The sequence below is a fragment of the Pseudochaenichthys georgianus genome, chromosome 11 (assembly GCF_902827115.2).
Source record: "Pseudochaenichthys georgianus chromosome 11, fPseGeo1.2, whole genome shotgun sequence".
Classification (NCBI taxonomy): Eukaryota; Metazoa; Chordata; class Actinopteri; order Perciformes; family Channichthyidae; genus Pseudochaenichthys; species Pseudochaenichthys georgianus.
The window spans coordinates 29,271,559-29,290,703 of NC_047513.1; the positions used below are offsets into that span (position 1 = coordinate 29,271,559).

The following is a 19,145-nucleotide window of genomic DNA, read 5'->3' on the forward strand; positions in this document are numbered from 1 at the left end:
ACTGTTTCTTTCTAACATCGCACATTTCACTGCTTTAGGAATGTGGGATTGCTGATATATTTATATATATGATATTTTATCGAGTACATTTACCTTTGAGCCTTAAAAAAAGCACTTTTTTAAAAGTTTGATTTGGTTTAAAGGTGAGAAAGTAACTATTTAGATTCCAAATATGTAATGAGTTTATCCAAATAACTCTTATCCGCAGTATAAGAGTCCAGAGCTGTGAGGAGGGCACTCACAGGTTTTAGGATGTAATGTACAGGGTATATTTTATCATACATGACTTCTCCACGACCTTTACCTAATTTTCCATGACCAAAAAAATTACTCTTACCACAAGCTGGAAAATAAGGTGCTTATGAATCATGTTGTGCCTATCTAAAACAAATGCAATAGTTGGCTTACGAGCTCCCACAGACTAAAGCCACTGTAGACTAGAGGGCGTGATTGTAAAAATCTCTCACCAGCAAAATACCTCGACAGTTAAATGCCATTTTACGTTTCATTACTATACGATACAGTATGTATTATCGTTATAGTATTACTATTTCAGCGATTACATAACATATCAATTATATTTGATGCAACTTTGGTTACATTTCCATTACTTTTCCAAAACTTTGGGAAAAATATTGTTTTCCGTAACTTTTCCAAGGCCTGGAATTTGCATTTTTTATTTCCATGACTTTTCCAGGTTTTTAATGACCGTAGGAACCCTGCATGTAATAATACAAATGTAGTCATGAGAGTTAATGTTATATTTCCAATATATCTCATTGTTTTCAAAGCTATTCCCTGAAATATGGCGCTTCTCCATTACCTTACTTTGTGTTCCCACAGTAAACACCATCAGTGCTATTACTTTGTCTAGCAACACCAGATTAATCAAATAAATAGTTTTTAAGCATTTAAAAAAACGCTTTTTTAAGTTGTAATCGTTCTTATGGAGAGAGAGTAACAATTTAGATTCTCGAAATGGGATTAATTTATCCAAATAACACACATTTGAGAATATAAGTAGAACGTTAGGCGCTGTGTGGAGAGTAGACTAAGATCCTCTACATCAGGTTTAGGGATATTTAGATTAAATTATGGATGTTAATGTGTCCTAGTATAATTCATGGTTTCCAACGTGGCTAGCTCTAAACCGGGAGAATTAGGATTCAAACAGGAAGTGGAAAAAGAGGGCGGGCAGCATTTGTCTGCAACAAATCTCTTACAGTATATGGCACGACGGCAGACAACAGAGAGAAGGTTCTTTGAAGCCATCGCACTTCAGATAATAGAGGAATCCAATGTGCCTGCCACCTTTCTGGAGAGCAGACATGATTCAGGAGGGAAGGAACGAGGGAACAACTTCATTTCCTCCCGCTCTTGGTTTGAGAGCATTCTCTCTGCGTCCGTCTCTCGAGCGAACACTTCCTCTCCCGGGAGGAAATAAAGGAAACCGAGCTGCTTTTCAAAGTCATGCGAGCCCGAGAGGGGTTTTTCAAAATGTCAGTGTCAGTAATTCAAGAGGAACCGAGCGAGAACACGGAGGCATGTTTGCTTTCACCTTTTCCTCCAGTGTCTCTGGTGAGGGGAGGTTTTTAAAGGGAGCTTCGTCTCTCTTTGCAGCACCAGAACAACACTAAATCCGCCTCACATCCCCCTGTCGACATGCAACCCATAACACACACACGGAAAAAACTGGAACGCAACTTTAATTAAATGTATCATGTCAACAAATTACTCATGGTATTAGGTAAGTTGGAAGCAATACTATTACGTTTAAAGGTCCCCTATTATACTGTTTTCATTACTTTATTACAGGTCTCAGATATATACAAAACATGTCTCTGATTGGCTGAAATACCAAACAGATCATTGCAGCATTACCCATAATCCCCTCTGTTTCAGCCCTGTTTCCAAAGTGCTGATTCTCTGTCTGTTACTTTAAATGAAAATAAGGAGCCCCTCTGAGAGAGATTTGGTTAGCAAGAACACAATGGTGCTCTCGGAGGAGATTCAGGCGATAAGGTGTGGGGGGGGGGGGGGGAGGGTACCTTGGTTGCTGATTGGCTAATGGTTACACAAGACAACACATCGTTATGACATCATAAAGTGGCCAAAATCTGATCAGCTCATTTCAGACAGGTTTTTATAGAAATGGATCAAAAAGAGAGAGAATCTTTGTTCCTGAAACTTTCAGAGTCTCTTTCCACAGAGGGGACACATGTTGATGTAGAAGAGACATGAAGAAGAGGGGACACATGTTGATGTAGAAGAGACATGAAGAAGAGGGGACACATGTTGATGTAGAAGAGACATGAAGAAGAGGGGACACATGTTGATGTAGAAGAGACATGAAGAAGAGGGGACACATGTTGATGTAGAAGAGACATGAAGAAGAGGGGACACATGTTGATGTAGAAGAGACATGAAGAAGAGGGGACACATGTTGATGTAGAAGAGACATGAAGAAGAGGGGACACATGTTGATGTAGAAGAGACATGAAGAAGAGGGGACACATGTTGATGTAGAAGAGACGTGGAGAAGAGGGGACACATGTTGATGTAGAAGAGACATGAAGAAGAGGGGACACATGTTGATGTAGAAGAGACATGAAGAAGAGGGGACACATGTTGATGTAGAAGAGACATGAAGAAGAGGGGACACATGTTGATGTAGAAGAGACATGAAGAAGTGGATTTTGCATAATAGGTGACCTTTAAGTTTAAATATAATAAATATTTCTGATTCTGATGTTCGAGGAAGAGACAAGTGTCAGCCCATTTCTCAGAATATAGCTTCTTTTTTTCACCACCCCATTACGATAGATAATGATTAAAATGTTCTCCTCAGTAATTGCAGACAAAGGAGTCAGTGGACCAACATGTCCCCCGTAATACCTCATTATTTCAACTAGTTATTTGAATCATTATGATCCATTATAGTGTTACGATCTGTGCCGATGCCAAAGCAGCAGGATATATTGTAAGAGCATAACCTTTTACACTTACATTTGAGTTAATATAATGATTGTGAGGTTCAAGTGCATCAGATAAAAGGCTTTACCCCAGGACCTCTGTGGTAAAGCTGTCATTAAATAGAACCATTATTTGAATGTTCAGGAGTATATCAGTATTTAGTGTCTCCACTGGGACATGCTTTAATGTTCAAAAAGCTCTTTATTTTTCTCATACTGCCTTTTCACCCTCTGTCTGAAACCAGAGCACAGTCTGCTCTGATTGGTTAGCTGGCTCTGTTGTGATTGGTTAACCACTTACTGTAGAGATGTCCCGCCCTTTAGCCTATCACGTGCAATGTGTTGGAGCGCTAGCCAATAGGAGCGCGAGTGTTACATAGTGATGTCTCTATGTTCTGGAAGTAAACTAATATTTCAGAGATTAAATACGCTAAATAGCTGTGGACTTCTACACACATTTACCCACATTAATACATTTATATATACCATTTATTTCCCGGTATAATGTGTCTATGTTGAATAGATCTTACCTTTTTTAAACCAATACTTAGACTAATGAATTCCAGTTAGTAGTTAGGTAGTCAGGGTTAGCAGGGCCGGCACTGACCAATTTGCTGCCCTAGGCAAGATTTTAGCTGGCGGCGCCCCCCCCCCCCAAAATGCAGACACTCACTCTCGCGCATGCATGCACGTGCACGGTTGTGGCATGACCACCAAAACAGAAAGATATGGACACAAGATGTGTGCAAATGTATTTAGTATCCTATCCATTTGAACATGATTTAAGTGGGGTGGACCTAACCTCCTCTTGAGGGGTCCGGGGGCATGCTCTAATATTGAAGTTAAAAGCATCAATCTGGTGCACTTTGAGAGCAACATTAAGAGATCTATGGATACATCTCTCAACACCCAGATGAAACAGAACTGTAAGCAGATTTTCTTTTTATTTATGGATATTTTACAAATCACTGTATTCTTGTTTATTAATAACGACTTTTTTTACTGCCATATAGTATTTTATACTATAAGAGAATAGATGAAAATCTATTCTCTTATTTTTGTATAACTATAATGATCATATAAAGGTGTGCCTTTAGCTCACTGAGCTGAGATTATCAGAGCCTCTCAGTCTTTCAGGTGAGAGCTCTCTAAAGCTCTCCCACCCGCGGCCGCTTACACAGTCAATTCCAATGTTAATAAAAGCTGTATACGTTTTTTGGGAGTTTGATTTATTTAAATTAACACAAATACAAAATTAAAACCTGTAATTGCACGCTAAAACCATTATTTCAAAAAAATAACTATTTCACATAAACCTCTGGTTTTTACTGGGGCTGGGGCAGTTCAACTTGATTTGGGGGGGGGTGCGCCATAGTTTATGGACGCTGTACGCAATATAGGCGTAGTTCTGTTAGTATAAGATAATAAGATGTACTTTGTTGATCCAAAATCGGGAAATTGTGTTGTTATGAAAAAAATAAATAAATGGCCCTTAGCATTTGCCTATACTGCCTATGCCAAGGGCCGGCCCTGAGGGTTAGATTCATTTTTAGGGTATCTGTATAACACATGACGTCTCTCTGATATATTATATATAATGTTAATAATTTATGTTTAGGGATATTTATTCTCAAGCTTCATATAGCGGAATGTCCCACTCCACATGACGGTACGTCCAAACAGCAGCTTTAAACAAATCTTCCAACACTTCTAACGCTTCTCTTCCCATTGACTTTGAATGGGGATGACGTCACTTTGCCTCGCTTTTTGCTGAACTGCATTGTGGGGGAGCGAAGCGAAAATTTCCAGGATTTCCAGGATTTTCAGGATTCAAAAGTTGAGCAATGTTCAACTTTTGAAGCTGAGCAAATCTGACAGTACAAGCGCTAGCCAATCAAACCACGTGTAAGCAGGGAGAACCAGACCGCAGTTCATTTCCTCATATTCCAAACGAGAAATTACGGTAGCAAATCACCCGGTTCTTTACGACCAGACTATTTGCCGGGATACAAACCGGAGGAACCAGGCATGGAGGGAGGTGGCAGAGACAGTGGGTGAAACTGGTAGGTGTTCGCCTGTTTGGGGAGTTTATATATATATATATTGCTCGCATAAAATCCCCGGGGTTTTTTGCTTTGTATGTCGGGGGCGGGAGATTCATGTGATTGGTTGTTGGTCGCGTTGCTCGAAAAAAATCCCCAAGCTTTCAGACACGCCCAGCTCCAAGATTTTCAAGATGTTTTCAAAGCTGCTGTGTGGACGTACCGTGACTCTACTTTGTCTTGTACTTGAATGTGAATAAATAACTGACGATGATGATGACTATCCAAAAAGTCCATAGCTTGTCCGGGCTGACATTTCCATAATTTGTGTCATACTTAAATCAGTGTAAATTTGACTAGAGTTTTCTCACTTTAGTTTCATTTTGGCTCCAATGTTTGCAATTACGATGAGGTTGAGGCTCCCACTACACGAAGATAATTGCCATGTTATGTGTTTTAAACATCCTCTCTGCAGGCTGTAGAGCACAAAGAGGGACCATCAGGAATCCTCTGTGATTGCCAGTTTAAGAATCATAATTCATGTGGTAATGACTTAATGAAGCACATTTGAAATTGGAAAAAGGGAAAATAATTGTTACCTTTGCGAGCAATCCGGATGCAGTTTATCCTGGTCTCCTGTGAACAAAGAAATCAAATGTGAATTCATTTTGATTTCTTTAAATAGCACAAAAGAAAGACTCACAAATATGCAAGGGAGGCCATCTCAGACCTCTCTCATTACATGTCACTTGTTAGACACTTTTATCCAAAGCGACTTACATACTCAATACTGTGGACAATCCCCACAGGAGCAATTTGGGGTGAAGTGTCTTGCCCAGGGACACAACGACATGCTGACTGTAGTGGGGTTTGAACCTGTGCTCGCCTGATTCGAACACCTACGGACAACCCACTACGCCACACGCCTCTCAAATGAGATAAGGCTGAACAATCTAGATTAACCCTTATTTTGTGTTGGGGTCTCCCGTGACCCGTTTCAAGTTAAAATTATATAATAACTACGCTCTAGTTTTTTTTTATCGGAACAAGGCTTCATGATATCCTCCACAGCAGATATATAAACACTACGCAACTGATTTTGACAATTTTAGCCAAGTCTGAAGGTCTCTGAAGTGTATGGGGAGACCCAGCAGAATTGTTTTGGGTGACTCGAGGTCAAATTTGGCCCAATCAAGATTCATCTTTGACTTTAGACGCCCCCCCCCCTTCATCAACTGTAACAATAATTGTTCGCAACATGCACCTGGTCTTTTTTTGTGTTTTGGACTGAGATAAATCATGGGTCAAAATTGACCCGCGATACACCATGAACGGCAACAGCTTTCGAACACAACACAAGGGTTGAAAAGATAAATATCAAACTATATATCAGACACGTTTTCTCTCTTTTATTTCTTCTTATTTTTCAATAGTAATTTAGTACATTTGATCTATTTTAGTTTTAACTGTATTTCATTTTGATATGTATGCCTTGTAACAAAAAATATTTTTTAAACGCAAATAAAATTTAAATAATAAAAAATATCTTTCTCGTTATAAATGTTTTGAAAAAAGTATTATTATAAAAATGTAATCAAGACAATTACATCCTGCAAGTTGTCGGATAAGGATTTGTAATGTTTTTTTTGACCTGATCTGATTAACATTGTTCACATTATGGGTTATATACATTTTAATTTCACCACTAAAACAATCATTTGTGTTAAAGTGTCCACAGTCAAAGTTAAGCACTCAGATCCACCACCTTGTCTGAAACTAACAGGCGCCTGAGTGTCAAAGTCACCCAGACCTTTCTCTACGTCGAAGAAATAATTGAATTTCCGAGCGGATGACACCTCCTTGTGATATAAGAGACCTTTCCCCCCCCACGCCATGTGAGGTCCTTCACCCGGGTGCCCTGATTGGCTGCTTCTCCCCCCAAAAAACATCCCTGATTGAGAGGGGGCATGTTCCCAAATTAAGTTTTAAGGACGTTAAATCAGCCTCTATGAGCAATTATGCTAATCTGAGCTCTGAGATTGGAGTCGAGAACCTCTCACCTCAAACCGTTTGCCAAATTAGCTTTTTTAAATTGGAAATCTGTTTCAAGTGGATTCTCATCTCCTCTCACCTCTTACAGTGACACATAAGTCATATTTACTCGCACCCAGGGGTTATTAAAGCAGCCGCGGTCATCTTGTGCCATCCTGTCCTCCGTCAAGGTGGGAATTTGGGTTTTTAAAAGTGAAAATGGAGCTCTTCAAAGTGGAAATGTAATCTAGCTGAGCTTCCAATCTCGTTAAGAAAAAGGCATTTTGAAGAATCCAATTCTTTTTGGTGGATTTCAGATGGATTTTCTAACAAATTTGTTTTCTGCAGTGACTGCTTATCAAATCTGGATCTTTAATCCCTTTACACAACGCACTGAGGTTTAGCTTTCAACGCTTGTCAGTAAATACAATTATAAAGAATCGAAGATGCAGTTCCAGGGTCTATGCAGGAATCCTGGAGTCAGATGTAAGACCTTTTAAGACCTTTTTTAAGACCCTTTCCATACATTTTAAGACCTCATCGCCACTTTGAGTTCTAACCGGTTACCTTGGCGACACACTTTACCTCACATTCACTATATACAGTATTGATTGTCCTTCCTCCTTATCTTCCAACCATTTGGACGCAGACTTGCATTTCCCCATAACGATGCTGTTTAACAACCGGCGTAAACGGACCTTCGCGCTATCAAGCAGTGAGCGTGCGATGTCCTGTTCAGGTGACGTCAAACCCAACGGGATGCCATCAATAAACTACACAGAATCACACGACACACCTACGCCATGACTACATCCAGGCAGACTGTAGAATACAACCTCTTTGAACAATTTATATACTTATTGAAAACAAGCTACAAAATGTAATACCTTGGGAAATGCCGTTTAATACTTTTTAATAGCCTTAATTTTCGCTAAATTGATTTATCAACTTTTAATACTTTTTAAGACCCCGCGGACAGCCTGAGTTCAGATATGTGATCACGCTTCGTGTGCATCAACACGTCATATCTGAGAAGATCCTTATTAAAGTTCACAATTAATTCTATAACGTGAAAATAACATGTTATGAAAACGCTGATTAGATGCATCAATTTGACTTAATTGGAGACGTCTGAACGTCTTAGTTTTCATTCTCTGTCGCTCCTGATTCGCTCCTGAAGTGAGTTGATTAGCTTCAAATCAATATGACGTGCATGAGAGAGCAGCATTAATTGTTTTTGGCCACTTGGGGACAGACCAACAGGCTGAGTGTTTTTTTAAATTAAAATGTGTAGACACGCTTAATTCCTAGTACAGTGAGTACTTTTGAGATTGTTTCGCTTAAAGAGTCCTCTCCTGCTGATGTTCAGGTGTATATCAGTATGTAGTGTCTCTACTTTAAAGAGTCCTCTCCTGCTGGTGTTCAGGTGTATATCAGTATGTAGTGTCTCTACTTTAAAGAGTCCTCTCCTGCTGGTGTTCAGGTGTATATCAGTATGTAGTGTCTCTAATTTAAAGAGTCCTCTCCTGCTGATGTTCAGGTGTATATCAGTATGTAGTGTCTCAACTTTAAAGAGTCCTCTCCTGCTGATGTTCAGGTGTATATCAGTATGTAGTGCCTCTACTTTAAAGAGTCCTCTCCTGCTGATGTTCAGGTGTATATCAGTATGTAGTGTCTCTACTTTAAAGAGTCCTCTCCTGCTGATGTTCAGGTGTATATCAGTATGTAGTGTCTCTACTTTAAAGAGTCCTCTCCTGCTGATGTTCAGGTGTATATCAGTATGTAGTGTCTCTACTTTAAAGAGTCCTCTCCTGCTGATGTTCAGGTGTATATCAGTATGTAGTGTCTCTACTTTAAAGAGTCCTCTCCTGCTGATGTTCAGGTGTATATCAGTATGTAGTGTCTCTACTTTAAAGAGTCCTCTCCTGCTGGTGTTCAGGTGTATATCAGTATGAAGGGTCTCAACTTTAAAGAGTCCTCTCCTGCTGATGTTCAGGTGCATATCAGTATGAAGGGTCTCAACTTTAAAGAGTCCTCTCCTGCTGATGTTCAGGTGTATATCAGTATGTAGTGTCTCTACTTTAAAGAGTCCTCTCCTGCTGATGTTCAGGTGTATATCAGTATGTAGGGTCTCTACTTTAAAGAGTCCTCTCCTGCTGATGTTCAGGTGTATATCAGTATGTAGTGTCTCTACTTGAAAGAGTCCTCTCCTGCTGATGTTCAGGTGTATATCAGTATGTAGTGTCTCTACTTGAAAGAGTCCTCTCCTGCTGATGTCCAGGTGTATATCAGTATGTAGTGTCTCTACTTTAAAGAGTCCTCTCCTGCTGATGTTCAGGTGTATATCAGTATGTCGGCAATTTAGAGTAACTGTATCCTTACAGGAAGCTTAGGTCTTAGGGCTTGTATAGAGGCATGTCTTTTCAAAATAAAAGCTCCATATTGTTACTTAATCCTTGCAGAAAGCTCAGTAAGAGACGAGTTTTTCAAAATAAAAGCCCCATAAAGTTACTTTATCCTTGCAGGAAGCCCCTAAAAAGGCATGTTTTTCAAAATAACAGCCACATATGCTTCCCTGCAAGAATCTTAGGATGAAGATTGTTTTACAAAAATAAAAGCCCAATATAGTTACTGAAACCTTGAAGGAAACTCACAAAGAGGCGTGTTTTTCCAAAATAAAAGCTCTATCGATAAACTGAATCTTTACAGAAGCGCAGGACGATGATTATTTTTCAAAATAAAAGCCCCATAGAGTAACGGTACCCTTATAAAGGAGGCAAACTGTCAACCTTTCTCATGATGTTCTAGTTTTTCCTGACTATACTTTAATTGTTCCTAACCCTGATTCCTTGTTGTTGTTGTCCACATGATAAGATATGTTTATTTGTTATATTTCACAGTGTGTCCTGGCTCTGGAGACTCACTCCGCCTCAGTCTCTTTCTGCATCTGTTGCAGAATCAGGTAGTGATATTTAGATGAGAAGAGGCAGCCAGGCAGGAGCACATGAGCTCCATATGGGCCTAATGATTTAAACAGTATGTAGTGTCCATTAAGTTTCTCTGCTTCTACGCACACTGCCCGGCACACTTCCTATTCACGCTTCAGCCACTTTCCCAATTGCTCAAGAAATCCTTTTCAGATCTCTTTAAGCCTGCGAGGCGGTGTTTGATTTTTTCTGCAGGAAAACAGTTTTTAAAGAGCTTGGACATGAAGGAATCTGACAAGCGGACAATTACCGCAAGAATATAGATTGCAATGATCTCCTATAGCTGTTCAATTCAACAATTTCCACATTTTTTGAAAGGCTTTCATTTAGAAAAGATCGAACATATCTATTGTTTATAGTTAACATATTAATTTCACAACTATATTTATTTGTACTGTGTGTATATAGATTAATATTGCATCCGTCATAGATTAGTTTAGTATATTTTCCACCTGTATAAATCTGTTAACCTTTTTTTACTGACTACTGCCCATGTTACATATGTTATTCTACATGTTATTTAATTATTGCACCATTATGTTGTTGCTAAATTCTATTTATTTGTATGTCTTAGGTGTTAGTTGTTGGAGGAGACGGAGACTTAGGATTTCCATATGCTGTAGTTGTGCATACACTATGACAATAAAGCCACTTGGAATCACGTTGACATTAGGGTTTATCTGTGGGACACAGTCAACCCAAAGCCTTCCTAAAAACCAAACAAGCACCTTGTTAATGCAGAGTGGAGTGGAGACTTCCTCGAAACAAATCTAAGTTGTGTTGAAGTTAATACTTCCTCAAACAGGAAGTAATTAAACTCTAACAGGAAGTTACTGAACGGAAAGCCAAGTGTCACCCCTCTGAGGTTGCTGGTTTTTAAAGAGCCTGTATACGAGGGAATATGACAACCGGATAAAAAAAATAAACACTGCAAATGGTTATTCTCTCCTAAAAGCTGTTCCATTTTACTCATTTGTGAAAGGTTTTCATTGAGAAACCATCCATCATATTCATTGTTAAGGTAGCTGCAACATAAAATCAGCGCGTCTGAAACAGAAAGCCGGGTCTCACCCCTCTGAAGTTGCTGGTGGCCTGGAAGAAGATGAGGTAGTTCTTGGTGGGGTCCAGCGGGCTGTTCCAGAAGCCGTTGTATGTGTGGTTGTCTCCCACGGTGAAGGGTGTGGCCTCGGGCAGCGAGCTGGGGGCCAGTTCAGCCGTGAAGTAATGCGGGGCCCCTTTAGCCTGAGCCTCGCTGTGGGAGGTGGGGGTCGGGAAACAGTCGACTCCCCCCAACTCTCTCCGCCTCACCTGCCGAGACCCATCCTCCTCCACCACCACCACCTGGTACGCACTGCAGGAAGAATGGTGGAGGTTAGGGTTTTAAAACAGATAAAAGTACTAAATAACAGCAAGTTAGAATTACAATCAGAATAAGAATTAGTAACTTATCCTGGAAATCTCTGGATCCATTTTTAAATACAATACATAAAAGATAAATAAAAGAATATTGCAAATTATTCATTCTTATAAATCTAAAAAAAAATTTAAATATATAAGGAGTTCAAAGAAGAAGAAGTTAGAAATAAAGTAAATCACAATTTCTATATATTCATGTTTACTTAATTCCTTTATGTAATGAAATGCAGACCCTATTTAATGCTAAAAACCAAAAACACATACAAAAACGTAGAAATTAGGGAACAGGAAGTGCTCAAATGCTACGTAATTTCTGTTTCATAGGACTCATTCCTCCAACAGTCGATCTGCTTCAAGCCTAGAGAAATATGTTTTGACTGCAGCTATAAACACCACAGTGGGTGGATGCAGGCGTGTGTTGTTATTGTACCTGACCGGAGCCCCTCTGGCCAGCGCCGGGCGCAGCAGCACGGTGATGGTGCTCTCAGACTCACTCAGCGGAGAGGGGATGTCTTCATAGTCAAACACCGGCGCTGAGGGAAGAAATAAAATCCTTTAATTTTCACATTTCTATAAGAGATCAAATATATGAATATGTATGATCCTGGGAGCCATTTTTTTTGCTTCAAACTTTGAACCGTGCACACTCCTCAGTATATTTTGCACATTGCTTCCTCAACAACAAACCAAATAAGTTGTGATTGACTGATGCCAGCGCTGTTTCTTTCTGTAGATGTTCATCTGACACTTCCACATGAGGTGAAATAGCTTATTGGTTAGAAAGAATCACAAGGTTCTTCAGAATCGAGTGTAGCATGTAGCTCACTTAGCACGTAGCTCGGCTCTGACTTTATCGCAGATTCTGTGGATTTTATGATATTGCAATGTTAAAAATCTAAGTTAATGAGTATTTATTTATCTCTGTGACAGTAACATTAATTATTACAATAATAAATATACATATAGATATTCTGTACATATGTAATGTTTCAGTAAAAGCAATTTGTCCTATTCTTATTCGTATTTCCTTTTTGTATATTTATATTTAAGATATTCTGTTCAATTTATTAGTTATATAATACTTTTTAAACTAATATTTTGTTGCTGTCATTTTAACAACGCAACAAATATTTATATATATTTTTTAATATTTATATCTTATACTATCATATTTTATTTTAATTTGTTATCCTCTTTTCCCTGTTTTGTAAAGCTCTACATAGTGCAGTTCTTGTATGAAAAACACTATAACAAAATACTGTACTGTATTTCTGAGAAACATCCTTATTGTTTATTATTATGGCGCGTTGGGGCCTTAAAGAAGGAGAGTAGAGGGTTAATAATGCAAGAAAAACTGATTTCAATTGTATTTTTTGGGGGAAGAAAATCTCAAGAGGTAAATGTTGTTAGAATAAATCATACTTGGCAATAAACCTGATTCTGATGTTGGACATTAAAAACATGTAGCCACACTTCTGCATAGTATTTCCATAACCTTTCCACCTCTACATGGAATAATAGCGCGCTATCTGTATTCATTACCCGCACATTTCCCCTGTGTACGGCAGTGTGCGGAGGCCTCCCACACACTGCCATTGACTGATGATGACTAGAAACAGAAAAAACAAGAGGCCCTTAATATAATTAGGACAGATCTCAGAGCAGCACAACCTCAGCAAAGCTCTGGGGACGACCAGGTTGAGTGTTTCCGTCTCTTTTTACCTCACGCAGAGAATTAACTGGTAGAGGACGTAGAGGAGCAAATGGCAGATAAGCAGAAACAAAAAGGCTGGAAATGTTTCTGATGCAGAGTTAATGCTGGTTGTAAAATGATGTGTGTTCAACCTGGAAAACACACACACACACACACACACACACACACACACAAACAGCTGAGGGCTGCATTACACAGGAGTTTAATAAGAGGAGCGTTGGGTGGTGAAACCCAGCATGCATTATGAAAAGGATAAATAGTGCAACATTAGGAGAGAGTGGGGAAGTTAGGGAGTCTTGGTGTGAAGTATTACTTGACTTATATTACGATGTTATCCAACTATGATGTAAAAAAAATAAAAAGTCGATGTGCCTCATAGCTTTATGTAGGAAAAAGTGTTTGGATCATGCTTGGGCCAGTGGCTTTATCATCTTTTGTTAGACTTGTATACAATAAAATAAAAATATTAATACAAAATAATAATACAAATAAATAATGAAGGTAAAATCATACAAATGTAATTCTTATAAATAATAATAATAATAACACATTTATTTTATTTTGGATAAAAATATATCTTTGAAGCATTGAAAAGTTTTAGTATCATTACATTACATTTAGCTGACGCTTTTATCCAAAGTGACTTACAATAAGTGCATTAGACCAAGAAGATACAAACTTGAAGAAAACAGAATCATATTATATTATTAGTAGTACATCAGGTTTCATAGAGCCAACACATTTCAAGTAATACTCAACAGGCTTTAGATAAGCCAGTCCTTTGTTAGTATATAAGTGCTCTGTTATGGTGCATTTCCATTGCAGGGCCTCGCACGGCGGTATAGTTAGGCCTTGGTAGGCCAGGCTCACTTTATGCTGCGTTTCCATTACAGTTTAGTAGCTGGGGCAGTAACTATAGTAACGCAGTGTAGGCGGAGCCGTGACGTCATCTTCAATGCGAACCACAGAAAAACAAAATCAGCCGTTAGCTGTTAGCACTCAGAGCTCACAGCTCCTCATATCTGTTCAGAAACTAGACAAAAGTAAATCAAGTACAAACCACAGACTGTCTGTGTCATGGCGAATACAGTCGCTGGTTTATTTATGTCTGTATAGGCCGTTGTTGTGAGTGTGGACGGTCGGAGCATATACTGTGTTAGCTTGGCCGATCTCCATTCATAAAACACGCATTTTAAAAAGGGTTTTCGCCTGCCGTCTGTCTGCAGACTCAAAGCATGAATTCATGGTTTTTACTAACCGGTATCAGCATGTTGTTACTTTTGAAACGTGTATTACAATTAAATCACGGTCAAATATGTTCATTTTGTTGTAGTTGTAGCCCCCTTGCCAGCGATTCTCTCTTTAGCTTAGCAGACTCAGCCCGACTCAGCCTGGTTGTTGGCCCGCTTAAACCGCGCTCCGCACTGTAGTGGAAATGCGCCATTAGTATGTAAGTGCTTAGTTAGTATATGAGTGCTTAGCTAGAAAATGAGTGCTTAGTTAGTATATAAGTGCTCTGTTAGTATGTAAATGCTTAGCTAGTATATGAGTGCTTAGTTAGTATATAAGTGCTTGGTTAGTATATGAGTGCTCTGTTAGTATGTAAGTGCTTAGCTAGTATATGAGTGCTTAGTTAGTATATAAGTGCTTGGTTAGTATATGAGTGCTCTGTTAGTATGTAAATGCTTAGCTAGTATATGAGTGCTTAGTTAGTATATAAGTGCTTGGTTAGTATATGAGTGCTCTGTTAGTATGTAAGTGCTTAGCTAGTAAATGAGTGCTTAGTTAGTAAGTGCTTAGCTAGTATATGAGTGCTTAGTTAGTATATAAGTGCTCTGTTAGTATGTAAGTGCTTGGTTAGTATATGAGTGCTCTGTTAGTAAGTGCTTAGCTAGTATATGAGTGCTTAGTTAGTATATAAGTGCTCTGTTAGTATATAAGTGCTCTGTTAGTATGTAAGTGCTGTTTTTTTTTTTCTTCTTCCTTTTCATTTTATTGCTCGAAATGGAGTCGAAAGAGATGAGTTTTCAGTCTGCGCCGGAAGGTGTGTAAGCTTTCTGCCGTCCTGATGTCAATGGGGAGCTCATTCCACCATTTTGGAGCCAGGATAGCAAACCCACGTGTTTTTGCTGATGGGAACTTGGGTCCCCCTCGTATCACACAGCAAACTCAAAACATTTTAACTATTTCCATCACACAATGGATCACCAGGAATCTGTATCTCTCAGGGCTTGTAGCTTCTTGACAGATTAACATAAAAAAGGTTGTTTTAAGAATTTCAACAACACAGACAGCTTGAAATAGCTTCGACAATCATCTTGCTCCGACTATTTTCCTTATGGGAGAACATCACAATGGCATGTGATGTTTCATCTGAGTAAACACAATTAGTGGAACAGCTCGCAGATACCCATTTGCAGATGAGTGTTTCTCGTTCCCCACAGACTCATCTCCCAGACCAATCTCCAGATCCATACCGCCAACCTTTTCTCTCGCAAATACGGCTCCTCTAATTTCTGAGCCACTGCGAAGCCTTTGAATCATAAACACAGACTCGGTTTGAATCTGAACAAAGCGGTTTTCACCCCGAAAAACAAGAATATTTGCTGTTCACGATAATACAGGTCTGATGTCGTCCAAAGAAAAACAAGAACATTTGCTGTTCACGATAATACAGGTCTGATGTCGTCCAAAGAAGGCAACGTGCGTCTGAAAGCTGTTTGTGCTGAGGCAAAATGAAGATAATTTCTATAATTTAAACATATATGTGCAATTTTATCAAAAGCTCTTCAAAGGAGAAAATTACGAGTTGTTACGAAGTCGTCTTTGCCATTATCTGCAAATCCTTAAAACACTTTTCGAAGGAAAATTAAGTCCCACATTATTTGCATGCAATTAATGGGAGGGTGATTTAACGGCCCCTACACACGGTGGTGTCACCCCATTCACTTTGAATGGGGTGACGCCACGATTCGCCGAACTGCATTGTGGGAGCAAAGCGTAGCTTCTCTCGCGGTGCTCGCTGCAAAAGTAGAGCAATGTTCTACTTTTGACGCCTCGACGGAGGCGTCAGCCAATCAAATCCCGTTTATGCAAATCTGCCAGTACAAGCGCTAGCCAATCAAACCGCGTGTATGCTGGGAGAGCCAGACCGCAGTTCATTTCCTCATATGCCAAAAAATGAAGGAGAAAATAATCGTAGCGGCAGGGAATCACCCGGTGCTTTATGATTAGTCTCTGTTCACCTACCGGGATACAAACCGGAGGAGCCAGGCATGGAGGGAGGTGGCAGAGACAGTGGGTGAAACTGGTAGGTTTTCGCCTGTTTGGGGAGTTTATATCCAGTGTACTTCGTTTGAATGGACAGCTAGCAAGCATAGACAGTATTTAGCCAGCATGGAATGTTGCGTAAAATAGCACCATAGGCATTAATGTCATAAATGTTCATCATATAAAGTGTGACATGTAAAACCTTTTATGCAATTGACAGGAGAGATTCATGTGATTGGTTGTTGGTCGCGTTGCTCGCGTAAACTCCCCAAGCTCAAGACACGCCCACCGCCAAGCGGCAACGCACGCCGCCGTGTGTAGGGGCCGTAAGACCACCCTGTCTGGCTTCCTTTGCTAAATATTAATTCAATGACGGCAGCACTGATCCAGGTTTTCTGTAACTTTCTGCTGTTCCCTTCAGTGTTTACTTCCTGTCTGTCTTCTACTATTCCCGTTAGTGTTTACTTCCTGTCAGTCTTCTTCTGCTGTTCCCCAATGTCTACTTCCTGTCTGTCTTCTTCTGCTGCTGCTGTTCCCTTCAGTGTTTACTTCCTGTCTGTCTTCTAATATTCCCATTAGTGTTTACTTCCTCACTGTCTTCTTCTTCTGCTGTTCCCCAATGTCTACTTCCTGTCTGTCTTCTTCTGCTGTTCCCTTCAGTGTTTACTTCCTGCCTGTCTTCTTCTACTATTCCCGTTAGTGTTTACTTCCTGTCTGTCTTCTTCTGCTGTTCCCTTCAGTGTTTACTTCCTGTCTGTCTTCTTCTGCTGTTCCCTTCAGTGTGTACTTCATGTCTGTCTTCTTCTGCTGTTCCCTTCAGTGTTTACTTCCTGTCTATCTTCTTCTGCTGCTGTTAGTGTTTAATTCCTGTCTGTCTTCTTCTGCTGCTGTTCCCCAATGTCTACTTCCCGTCTGTCTTCTTCTGCTGTTCCCTTCAGTGTTTACTTCCTTCCTGCCTGTCTTCTTCTACTATTCCCGTTAGTGTTTACTTCCTGTCTGTCTTCTTCTGCTGTTCCCTTCAGTGTTTACTTCCTGTCTGTCTTCTTCTGCTGTTCCCTTTAGTGTTTACTTCCTGTCTGTCTTCTTCTGCTGCTGTTAGTGTTTAATTCATGTCCGTCTTCTTCTGCTGCTGTTCCCCAATGTCTACTTCCTGTCTGTCTTCTTCTGCTGTTCCCTTCAGTGTTTACTTCCTGTCTGTCTTCTTCTACTATTCCCGTTAGTGTTTACTTCCTGTCCTTCTTCTTCTGCTGCTGTTAGTGTTTACTTCCTGTCTGTCTTCTTCTGTTGTTCCCTTTAGTGTTTACTTCCTGTCTGTCTTATTCTGCTGTTCCCTTTAGTGTCTATGTTATGTCTGTCTTCTGCTGTTTCCTAAAGTCTACTTCCTGTCTGTCTTCTTCTGCTGCTGTTAGTGTTTAATTCCTGTCTGTCTTCTTCTGATGTTCCCTGTAGTGTTTACTTCCTGTCTGTGTTCTTCTGATGTTCCCTTTAGTGTTTACTTCCTGTATGTCTTCTTCTGCTGTTCCCTTCAGTGTTTAATTCCTGTCTGTCTTCTTCTGCTGCTGTTCCCTTTAGTGTTTACTTCCCGTCTTTCTTCTTCTGCTGTTCCCTTCAGTGTGTATCTGTTTATTTGTCTCTCTTTCTACGGATTTATATGATCTCACATAGTCCTATAACCACAATGTCCTTAGCACAGTCTGTTATCGAGAAGTAACAGACCGCTGAATGTTCATTCTGACCAATCAGAACTGAGATTCAACTAAGCGGTGTAATAAAAGCAAATAACTGCATTGTTTCAATTTTGGCACCATTCTTTGATCTTCCTATTTCATATATATCCTTTATTTAACCAGGTAAAAGTCTCATTGAGATTAATATCTCTTTTGCAAGAGCGACCTGGCCAAGAAGGGCAGCATGAACAAAGTTACAACAGATAAAACATAGACAATACAGGCAGACGAGCAATCACATCGAACAATGGATACTTGTTCTCTGTCCTTTAAGATGGACTTGAATGTCACCGTAGTGATCAAATCTGAGAGTTTCAGCTCCTTCTGTATATTATTCCAAGCAGAAGGGGCAGTATATTTAAAAGCTTTTTTGAAATGAAATCTTGGGAGCGCAGGCCATATGTACTTTGTTTTTTACACATATCTGTGCACTGTTCAATTACTCACACACCACTATACACAGCAACGTCTTACCAGAGATGTTGGTGGTGATTTCGGTCAGCGCCGTCTGCCCGAACCCCTTGGCGGTTCGGGCTCGGACCGACACCAGGTAGGTGGTCCCAGGATGCAGACCGGAGAACATGTGGTAGGTCTCGTTCCTCAGCTTGGACACCGTACGGCGGGGACCTGGCACGTTGATACCCGGGTCTGAAGACTCAATACTCTGGTAGCTGATCTGGAAACACGGAAAAGATGAGACAGTATTACAGCAGCTCTGAGAGGTTATAGAATGATGCTCAATTCTAATGATTATCAAAATGCTAATTAGTTTAATGTATATCATGATTATTATCAAAGTTTAGCAAGTAAGGATGCTAACCAATGTACAAGTGAAGCTGAGGCTGATGGAAATGAGAATAGTTTTTCTCAAGTATTTGATTAGAAAACATAGTATGAGACATATTCAGATCATGACCTGATGATGCCGCTAGAGAAATATATTGGAAATAAACAACTCTGTACCTAATTGATGGACCGTGTCATAC

General features: G+C 39.8%; 1 protein-coding gene across 7 annotated transcripts in view; it reads right to left on the reverse strand.

Moving 5' to 3' along the window:
* The window catches only part of ptprua (protein tyrosine phosphatase receptor type Ua), a 288,163-nt gene that overhangs the window by 62,251 nt on the left and 206,767 nt on the right, over window positions 1-19,145 (reverse strand). For all 7 annotated transcript variants that reach the window (XM_034094829.1, XM_034094827.2, XM_034094828.2 and 4 more), the window contains 4 exons: window positions 18,634-18,835; window positions 11,879-11,981; window positions 11,104-11,383; window positions 5,614-5,650 (listed from right to left, as the gene is read on the reverse strand). In XM_034094829.1, the coding sequence (XP_033950720.1) occupies window positions 5,614-5,650; window positions 11,104-11,383; window positions 11,879-11,981; window positions 18,634-18,835 (622 nt within the window). The remainder of the gene's footprint in view (window positions 1-5,613; window positions 5,651-11,103; window positions 11,384-11,878; window positions 11,982-18,633; window positions 18,836-19,145) is intronic.